At 35.1% G+C, this 11787-nt stretch overlaps 1 protein-coding gene across 1 annotated transcript; it reads left to right on the top strand.

Moving 5' to 3' along the window:
* Positions 1-10639: 10639 nt before the first annotated feature.
* Positions 10640-11572, top strand: LOC130024805 (olfactory receptor 6C3). The gene has a single exon (XM_056115586.1). The coding sequence runs from the start codon at positions 10640-10642 to the stop codon at positions 11570-11572; it is 933 nt and encodes a 310-aa protein (XP_055971561.1).
* Positions 11573-11787: the final 215 nt, after the last annotated feature.

The raw sequence follows: 11787 nt of genomic DNA, 5'->3' as shown, positions 1-11787 counted from the left end.
ACAACGGGAGGACAGTGACAAATGTTTTACAACAAATAAAAATTATATCATTTAGAAATTCTTTCAATTACAAAGCTTGATATGTTTATTGTTTACTTCATGAAAAGATAGTAAATATTAGGCAGTTCTCAATCATAGAACACATAACCTAATACAAAATAAAATGCACAAATACCTTCATTTTTATCATTCTAAATTGTCCATTTCTTTTGAGTTATACATTATATTTGAATATTGATTTAATATATGTCAATTCTAAGTACTTTATATTATATTGTATTTATATTATATTATATTTATATACTACATGATTATACAGTGTTTGGGGGTCACTCATGAGCTATATGAGCTATCCTGGTTTTCTGCTCAAGTGTTCTTTTCTGATGTGCCCAGGAAACCACTATATTCTGGAAGAGTCAGTAGTATGCACACTCTTAGGCCCTGTACTATCTCTTTTACCTTGCTGACACGCCTTTAAAAACATTAATTGTGAATAAACGTGTCATGATTCCTTAAAATTGGAGTTTACCTCTTGAATGAACATTTCTACTTTAATATATGCATATATATATTCTAAAGAACTAAAATGAATATTTTAAGTAGAGATCTGTACCTGCAGTTTCATTGCAGGATTACTCATAATAGCCTAAATGCTCATTAACTGATGGATATTTCATAAATGCAGTAACTTTACATACTGGTATATCTTTCAGTTGTAAGAAGAAGAAAATCCTTCTTCTTGAAGAAACAAGAAGGAAACTCATAAATTAAATATATAAATTACAGAAGGATAAATAAAGCACAGTTCCACTTATAGGAGGCATACAAAAATACTTTAGTATTTAAGTATAGAAAGTGGTCTCTATGAAAGGAAGCTAATGATAAATGGGAAGATGCAATTTACCTTTCATAAAGTTTTAAGTACATTAAGGACAATTTCTAAGGAATTGCCACTGTTCATAATATACTAAACACTTAAAATTATTAAGTATCTCAAATTGTGTCCTACTATAGAAGTATTATTTATTAAAATAACATGGCCAAGTTCACCACAAAGGCAGAACACTTGTTGTGGGAAAACTACTCTCAATTTATTTCACGCATAAAAAAACAAATACATACATTGTTTACTTCTCTACATTGAGTATGAAAATAAAGCTATAGAGAAGTAGAAAAAAGTATGTTTTTGTCTATATTGCAAGTATAATAATCATACATGCAACTAGAACATAACCATAGCAAAATTTTCTCACCAGTATTCATTGTCTGAGAATTATAATTTTAAACCAAATGGATCTATCATACTGCCTTTGACTTATTGATAAAATATCAGAATGTGACAACATTCTTTGATAATTCTCAGAAGAACTAATCTAGAACTAACATATATTCATGAGTGCATTATCTGAAAAATAATCCTAATGACAGTATTTAGAAATAGAATTGTTATTTTTATGAAAAATAAAATTTTATTAGAAATAAGTTTTAAAGACAATGTGGATGTCCATTAGCACATTCACTTCCAGTAACAATTTTATGAAGAAATTGAGAAAAGCGATCTGCATGATCCATATATCCTTATTTTCACTAAAATAGATATAATGAAAGATTATTAGTGGTAATTTTTAAATAAGTAATAGTATATACATGCTTTCCAGCTGTAGAAGGAATCACATGAGATTCTACTATTTTATCATGTTCCTAAGTATATGATTTTTAAAAAATAAAATATACATAAGTAAAATATTAGTTTGTGCATATAATAGCTTTTTAATTAAAATACAATTATGGCATTTTTATAAAAAAAAATTCCCCTATAGAGAAAGACACAAGATAGGTTATAATGATCAGTGTTTGAAGATAGACAGACATTTCATAACAAATCAAGTTTGAATATTTGAATTGTTTAAATTTAGGCGAATGCATTCTTACTTACCAAGAGAGCAACAAACAAAATTATATCCAGAAATTTTAAATATTGTATATGGACTTTCCATCCAAGTGTAATTTAAGGATAAAGAGAATTGTAAAAAAAAAACTTATATTATTCCTTTGGTTGGAATGATATTTTGGGTGATAGTGGTGTGATTATTATACTAGCTCAGTTATATATGCAAGGTGAGAGAAAGAAGCATATGAAAATGTGGTATTGTAATCTTAGCAGATTCTATTGATCAAGATTCTGCTTAGGACAGTAAATAAAGTTAAAAATATAAAAGAGTTTTTTGAAAAATTCTTCTAACCTTAAATTTGAAAAGTATGCTTTAATGTAGCACAGCGGGTAGGGCGTTTGCCTTGCACGAGGCAAATGTGGACGACAACCCTAGTTCGATTCCTCTGCCCCTCTCGGAGATTTGGCAAGCTGCCGAGAGTATCTCGCCCTCACGGCAAAGCCTGGCAAGCTACCCATGATGTATTCAACATGCAAAACACAATAACAACAAGACTCACAATGGAGACGTTACTGGGCCCACTAGAGCAAAAAGGATGAACAACGGGAGGACAGTTTTAATGTGCACTCTCAGGTACTTATATTTAGAAAAATGTTTGCAACCCAGTCCACTAAAAATACCTAGAAAATATGATTTGACATTACAATAATGATTACAACAAATGCCCTGAATCTGATATTTTTCTTTTTTGCTTTTGGGGCACATCCGGCAATGCACAGGGGTTACTCCTGGCTCTCTACTCAGGAATTACTCCTGGAATTTCTCAGGGGACTGTATGGGAATCGAACCCGGGTCGGCCTTGTGCAAGGAAAATGCCCTAACTGCTGTGCTATTGCTCCTGCCACTGATTTTAATTTAAAGTTTTCTAATCAATTTAAGTTGAATCATTAGATAAATGTTAGTCTAATTCTAATATAGAAAAGTACAGCATGAACCTGAAAATTCTGTGATAGGAAATACAAAGAAAGCAACCGAATAGTAAATCATTTTGTAGCACATAAACAATTAGAGGGTCCAACCACTTATCAACAATAACTAAAATAACTGATAAAATAGTAAAACACATATCTCCTGACAGGATTTTCCATTTTATTCTGGAGTAGTCTTACAAAATATTTAGAATATTCTGACCTAGACTTATACTGGAGTGATAGCACAGCAGTAGGGCTTTTGCCTTGCATACAGCCAGCCCGGCCAAGCCGGGTTCGATTCCTCCACCCCTTTTGAAGAGCCCAGCAAGCTACTGAGAGTATCTCACCTGCGCAGCAAAGCCTGGCAAGCTACCCGTGACGTATTTAATATGCCAAACACAGTAACAACAAGTCTCACAATGGAGACGTTACTGGGCCCGCTCAAACAAATCGATGAACAATGGGAGGACAGTGACAGTGACAGAGACCATTACTAAGTCTAGAAGTTAGAGCAAATAAGAAGATATACTAAAATGTTGCTCTACTTGACATACCTTTCATGATCAAAAACATTTTTATTGTTTATTAATTAGACTTTCTGGGTAAAAATATAGTACTATTTCACTACCGCTACAAACTAGACCTATAAGAAGATATTATTATATTGGGAATGGGCAGAATGTGGCATAGGATACAAGTGCTTTGCATTTATGAGATCCTAAGTGTAATTCCAGCACTCCTATACTACAAGTTTTAACCCTGCTGATATCCAAGCAGATCCTGGAAAGGTATTGCTTGGAGGGACTTCAAAACTAACAGTCATAACAAAAAGAATAGCCTATAATAAGTTTCATATATTATAAAAAAGAGGATAAGAAAATAGTTATTAATCATTTTTCCATGAAAAGCTCATAGTACAAGGGGAAAGAGCGATAGATAATACAAGGAGTAGGGTATTCACCTTGCATATTGCTGACCTGGATTGAATCCCCAGCATCTCATATGGTTCCCTGAGCCCACTAGGTGTGATCCCTGAGTGCAGAGTCAGGAGTAAGCCTGACCACAGCCAAACGTGGCACCAAAAAAAAAAAGACAAAAACAAATTCATAGAACTATGATAGCTATATTTACCAACCCCATTGTAGCAATTATATTATGATTATAGAATTATAATACGATTAAAGTATATATAACCAATATGTCTGACACATTATTCTTACACAATGTTGTATGTAAATATGGTCAATAAAGATAAAACACAAATAAGGTGGACAAAGGTTATTATATATGGCATAGAGTCATATCTGCAAAAAGCCTCCTTTTATTGTTATAGAAATAAGGACTGTGATACAATTCTGTTATGTTTAACTTTGTCTTCTATTTACCCAGTTTCCTAAATTGTTCCCTAAGATATTTAAAGGCTCCCATAACCATGCCACCAGACTCCACGCCAGGCTGGTTTCACTTGGGGTGCCCAGAGTGGGGTGGGCAAGAGCCCTCCCTACCCCAAGGGACACAGTCCCAGCAGCCGACCTCCACTACCCAACGGCCACACTCCAGGCTGCTTTCCATGTGCTCAGGTGAGCTTCACATATGAGTGAACATATTCCTGGACCACATGACTGCAACACATCATAAGACACTCCCTACCCATTTTCCATAATCACCTCACCATATTTGATGGGGTTCAGACAATATGCAACAAATTGTAGAGAGAAATATATAAATGAATATATATATATATATATATATATATATATATATATATATATATATACACACACACACATATATCACTGTCACTGTCCTCCCATCGTTCATCGATTTTCTCGAGCGGGCCCAGTAATGTCTTCATTGTGAGACTTTGTTGTTACTGTGTTTGGCATATTGAATACGTCACGGGTAGCTTGCAAGGCTTTGCCATGCAGGCGAGATAATCTCAGTAGCTTGCTGGACTCTCCGAGAGGGGCAAAGGAATTGAACTTTGGTTGGCCATGTTGGCTGCATGTAAGGCAAATGCCCTACCCACTGTGCTATCGCTCTAATATATATATATATATATATATATATATATATATATATATATTGGAGAGCCTGGGAAGCTACAAAGAGTATCCTGCCCACATGGCAGAGCCTGGCAAGCTACCCGTGTCATATTCGTAACAATAACAGGTCTCATTCCCTTGAGCCTGAAACAGCCTCCAATATGGCATTGTTGTGAAAGACAAGTAAAATCTAAAATCTCAGGCTGGAGATGTTACTGGTACCTCCTCGAGTAAATATGTGAACAAGGGATGACAGTGATACAATGATGAAGAAACTTACATCTTATTTATTTATTTATTTATTTATATTTGCTTTTTTGATTATTCCTAGTGATGCACAGGGGTTACTCCTGGCTCGTTTACTCAGAAATTATTCCTGGCAGTGATTGGGAGGACCATATGGGATGCTGGAAATCGAACCCAGGTCAGCCAGTAGCAAGACAAACACCCTACCTGCCATGCTATTGCTCCAGCCCCTGAAACTTACATCTTAATTATTATTTTATTCTGATTTAATCACTATCGTTAGTTTATAACTTTATTAAAATATTTTATGTTAAAATCACGTTTAGTTATTTTGTGTAGATAAAATCATGACTTTTAATATGAAGTAATTATCATATACCATGTATTATTTAAAAATGATATCACAATTGTACGGCTTAAATATATGTGTATGATTTTATCAATTTTTGAATTTTACCTTTTTATATAACATCCACTAAGATCAGGATGGGGTGAGAATATTCCTAGTAGTGCTTTACCCATAGGTGCAGTTTGGACAGTTTGGTGCCTATGGTTTAGTAATTAGGCCCTATTAGAGCTCGGCGGTCACATGGTTTACAGATGGTGGTGTTCAGTGACCTTGTGGTGCTAACTCTATAACTCAATATCTCACATATTCTAGGATTTACTGCCAAAGTCATAACTCCAGTTTCACTATAATAATCACTTGACATCCCGTTACTCATTGACCTGCTCAAGCAGGCTCCAGTAACGTTTCCATTCGTCCCTGTCATGTGCTAATGTAGCCCAGTGGCATCTGCTCGTTCTAGGAACACGAAGAGCTTCAAACTGATCGTTCAAGGTCTTGACGAACAAGTCTGACCATCTCATAGGTGGGCAGCCACGCCAACTTTTGACGTCCTGAGGAATCCAGTCTGTAATGGCTCTAGTCCAGTGGTCGTCTCCAAATCTCATTAAGTGTTCATTCCATCTGATTTTTGACACCTTGGCAAACAAGACAGAGTTCCTGACTCTTGACTGTTGACGGAGGTCGGAATTCTGGATTCTTTATCTCATTTGAGTGAAGCATGATGTTCCAAGCATAGCTCTTTTGATTCCTCTTTGGAAGACCCGAATAGCGTTCTCATCCTGTTTTTGTAGGGTCCGGGTCTCTGATGCCTATGTTAATGCAGGAAGAACAGTGGAATCGAAGAGATGTGGCCTGAGCTGGAGTTTCTTCGTCCTCTTAGCTTTTTCTTCAACATTCTTGAAGGTGTTCCAAGCTGCTCCCTTTCTCCTGCTCAACTCAGGTGCCGGGTCATTCATCATGTTGACTTCTCAACTTCTTACATAACTGCTCATTCGGAGATGTTTGTTCCATTGAGAGTGAATGAAACATCATGAACGAGACTGTTTCTCATAAATATTGCCTTTGTAAGATTCAGCTGTAGTCCGACCTCACAGTCAAAGTCGGCCAGCATTTGTGCCACTTGGCTATTGTTTGGTGTTATAAGAATGATGTCATCAGCGAAGCTGAGGTGGTGTAGTTGCCAACCGTCTATCTTTAGTCCCATTCATTCACATTCCCGTCGCCACATGACGTTCTTAAGGGTGGCACTGAAGAGTTTCGCTGAAATGGTATCACCCTGCCAAACCCCTCTCTTGACGTCAATGATCACCTCCCTGTAGAATGGTGAGATCCTGGTAGTGAATCTGTAATACAGCTCATGGAGGATCCTGATGTGTCATTGACATTGAATGCCCTGTTTGGCTAGGGCCTCGATGACCGCTTCCATCTCAACAGAATCAAAGGCCTTCTTAAAATCAATGAATGTTAGACAGAGAGGCATCTTGAACTCCCGAGAAACCTCAAAGAGCTTGGTTATCCTGTGGATATGGTCGATTGTGCTAAGTCCTTTTCAGAAACCAGTTTGCTTGCATGGTTGTCCTTCACCTAGTGTTCTGGCAATCCAATTCAAGATTACTCAAGTGAACAGCTTGTAGACGACAGACAACAACTATTATTATTATTATTATTATTATTATTATTAAGTTTATTATAGTAGTAGTAGTATGGAACTCATTACTTTTGCATAACTGATTTTTATAAGACCTTCAAGTCTTATTATTATTATTCCTTTTTTAAAATTTCAGCCACTGTTATTTATGGTATTGCTAACTTTAGGGTTTCATATTCATATTAGAGGTCGCCCCAAAAGCCTCTATACCTCTTGGAAAGACTGGCAAGCTACCGAGAGTATTCCGCCCGCACGGAAGAGCCTGGCAAGCTATCCGTTGTGTATTCGATATGCCAAAATTAGTAACTACAACTTTCATATTCACAGTGTTCTAATCTTCCACCATGTCTACTTTCCTTCACCATTGTATCAGGGTTCTCTCCTGAACCTCATTCCCACCACTCTTACAATTCTGTAGACCAGTTCACAGATTCTGTTTCTTTCAGTTACCTTACTTTGCTTCTTTATACCCCACATAAGACAAAGGTCATTCTGGGATCTGAGTGATAATACAGAGGTTAAGGATGATACAGCAGGCTGGAGGTTTGCCTTACCATATGGAATGCTGGGAATCAAACCCGGTTCGGCCACTTGCAAGGCAAATGCCCTACCCTCTGTGCTATCACTCCAACCCTGGTGTTGAAGTCTTTAATACATTGAAATAGGCTTTTGTGAATAGTATGAGATGGGGGACTAAGTTAATTTTTTCACATGTGACTGACCAATTTTCCTAACACATTTGTTGAAGTGGCTTTTCTTGTTCCACTTCACACTCTTAGATCCTTGGTCAAGACAAATGTAACTCTCCCTTCAAAATTAATTTGTATAGTGGTACTACATGGAAATTATCATGTTAAGCGAAATGAGTCAGAAAGAGAGGATAGACATAGAAAGATTGCATTCATCTGGGGAACATAAAGTAACAAAATAGGAGACTAACACCCAGAAGTGGCCGAGATTAGTACCAGGAATTTTGCTCCATGGGTTGGAGGCCAGTTACACATGCTAGGGTAAAAGGGAGCTCAGATAGAGAAAGGAGCACCAAATAAAGGGTGTTTGGAGGATCCTCCCAGGATGGGAGAAGGATGCTGAAAGTAGACGTAGACCAAACATGATTGCCATTCAATGCCTCTTTTGCAAACCACAACACCCAAAAGGAGAGAGAGAACAAAAGGGAATACTCTGCCACAGAGGCAGGGTGGGATGGGGGTGGGAGGGATACTGGGACCCGTGGTGGTGGAAAATGGGCACTGGTGGAGGGATGGGTGTTTGATCATTGTATAATTGAAACCCAAGCACAAAAATTTGCAAATCTACAACTGTACCTCATGGTGTTTCACTAATAAAAATAAAAAAAAATAATTTGTATGTCTTAAGTATATCCTTTTACCTAATTACTATGACCAGTCTTCTGCTACTATAATGGTGAGAGTGAGCAACCTTGTCCTGTGTATGAAGTGTTATGATTTTTATTATCAAAATTATTTGGGTCATGTGATAGTAAAAAATTAGTAAAGAAAAGCTATGTTCACTAAGTCATAATTTCTAATAGCCAGAAGAAATATTTTGTACTAATTCTCATGATAAAGATACGATAAATATAAGTAAATCCCGAGATCAACAATAGGATAGATAACATTGACATTACAATTAAAAGCTACTATTTTTAATGAGAATTGTTTTATATCACCTATGTAATGGCATTATTAAAATTGTGAGTGCAATGTATACTCACAATGTGTATAGTTATTTGTAATAACTAATTATTGTGAAATAATTATGTAATTCTTTGAAATGGCCTTGTGTTTTAATATTTTGACCCAATGCTAAAAACAATAGATAAAAAGAAGAGAATGTGTATATTTCAAAATGATTTGACTGAGTTGGACTGAGTTCCTCTCTATAAGAAAGTACCAGTATTTTATAATTTACAAAATATCCTAATTTAAAAATATAATTGTGTTTAAAGGAAGTAGTTACTTCAGAGAAGTCAACATTTTAAGTTCTCTGTGGAATACAACAATGAATATAGCATTCTCAGGAGAGAGCCACTGTATAGAAGAGTTAAGAAGCTACTGAGAGATTCATGGATGCCTTCAAGAAATCCCTCATGGTCTATCATAGGTGTTAGTGTTTTCTGGACTTTGCAATATTCCCAGAAGATCAATGCATAACTCTCTTTGAGGTAAAACAAAGAGACTTGGAAGATTTGAGTAATAGGTGTAGCCAATGAAAGTAATAGGTGTAGCCAATTAAAGCCTATTTTAAGAAGCTATACTCATAAGACTCAATGTTTTCCAATTCATCTAAGTTTTCTCTTGAACATCACTTTTTTAAACTCCTAGACTAACATTATTTAAGTGGACTACAATATATTTCTACATCTTGATTGATCTTCTGAAATTCCATTTATTTATTTTACAATAAATAAATGGAATAGAGGAAAATATGCAAAATTTGTTTGGTGGTTTTTACTGGTGTCTAGCAGAAAAAGATTTTCTATTTCATCTTTCATCAAAAGTTGAATGATTTAAAATAGAGAGTAGGTAATTGCCATTGTGTAAAAAATAAAAATGAGAGAGACTTACCAGGGACAAAATTGATTCTGCTTACAACATTTAATAGCTCAGGAGTAAGATGTTTAAATTAAAAATATACTGTGCTTCAATCTGAGTGTCATCTGCTAAACCCAGGGAAGTAGCTTGTTTACCAGTTAGTGTTTTGGGGCATAATAAATACTAGAATAATAGCACTTATTATTCAAATAAGTACTATTATTCGTTTTAAACTTAGAAAGAAAAAATTTCTATATACCATTTGTATTTTAGAAATATAAAACATTTCTAGCAAGTCAGAGATGCTGTTAAGTTTTTTTTTGATTTAATGGGATTACATGAGAAACAAACAAGTGAGTATGATTTCTATTTTTTTATTTGTTCTCTCTTATAGTTATGGCATATTAAAATGTATTATGTATAAAATATCATGTTATTTTTATAATTATACCAATTAATATGAAAATATCAATAATAAACTCAATTGCCTATTAATATATATTTTATTTGCTAAAACAATTTTTCCCTTGTTCATTTTATTTTTCAGAATAGGTTGTTACTCTAGTCTTATAAGTTTCACTTTTACTTATTGGTGGAATTAATAGTATCCATTTATATTTTTAGGTGGCAGTATTTTATAATAACTGCATGCAGAAAAGAAAGAAAATGCATATCTTATTTTTCGTCAAAAACATAGTGGCCTACATAAATTGGACAAAGCAATAAGTATTTACTTATCATCTATTATGATATGATATATTAAACTACTGACTTCTATTAGACTTAAAACAAGTATGGATAATGGGAAGTGCGTTAGAATTATATAATGTATAACAAATGATCATAGTGATTTATATTACTCATCTCTTTCTTTAATTGCATTTCCCAACCAAATATCTCTAAAAGAAAAATGAGAGAGAAAGAGGAAGAGAAATGAACCACAGTGTGATCACAGAGTTTATTCTTCAAGGCCTTTCTGATGATCCTGAACTTCAGGTTATGATATTCCTCTTTTTATTTATCACATATATACTAAGTGTCACTGGGAACCTGACCATCATCACCCTCACCCTCTTGGACTCTCATCTCCAGACGCCTATGTATTTCTTTCTCCGAAACTTTTCGTTTTTAGAAATCTCATTCACAACTGTATGTATCCCTAGGTTTCTGGGGGCAATTGTCACAAGGGATAAGACTATTTCCTATAACAATTGTGCAGCCCAACTATTTTTCTTTATTTTCATGGGAGTAACTGAATTTTACATTCTGACTGCCATGTCTTATGATCGTTATGTGGCTATCTGCAAACCCCTTCATTACACGACCATCATGAGCAAGAAACTCTGCACCTTCCTAGTGTCATGTGCGTGGGTCGGTGGGTTTCTGACTGTTTTCCCACCACTCATGCTTCTCCTACAGCAGGATTACTGTGCTTCCAATGTCATTGATCACTTTGCATGTGACTATTTCCCTCTCTTGCAACTATCTTGCTCAGATACATGGCTCCTAGAAATAATTGGATTTTATTTTGCTTTGGTGACTCTGCTCTTCACTTTGGCATTGGTGATTTTATCTTATATATACATTATCAGAACTATTTTGAGATTTCCATCTGCCAATCAGAGAAAAAAGGCTTTCTCTACATGTTCCTCTCACATGATTGTTATTTCTATTTCTTATGGAAGCTGTATATTCATGTATGCTAACCCTTCTGCAAAAGACAGTGCATCATTGACAAAAGGAGTAGCTATTCTTAATACCTCTGTTGCGCCCATGCTGAATCCCTTCATTTACACACTGAGAAACAAACAAGTGAAACAAGCCTTTAGAGATGTTGTTAATAAAGTAATATTTTCTACAAAATAAAAAACTTTTGACAAAAATAAAGGCTACTGAAAATTCTTGAAGGAAAAACTCCAATGTCCTAATTATGTCTATGACTAATCTAGCTTTTGAGAGCTTCTTATAGATAATTTTGTGATTAACATTTACTCGGACCATTTATTTTACTTCAAGACTAAGTTTTTCATGCCGAACCTGACTTGTTTAAAAGTATCTTTTATTTCTTCAACATAACTTTC

The sequence above is a fragment of the Sorex fumeus genome, unplaced genomic scaffold (genome assembly GCF_029834395.1).
Source record: "Sorex fumeus unplaced genomic scaffold, SorFum_2.1 ptg000029l, whole genome shotgun sequence".
In the NCBI taxonomy this organism is placed as follows: domain Eukaryota; kingdom Metazoa; phylum Chordata; class Mammalia; order Eulipotyphla; family Soricidae; genus Sorex; species Sorex fumeus.
The sequence above is the reverse complement of the archived record's forward strand: the minus strand, read 5'-3'. Positions and strand labels throughout refer to the sequence as shown.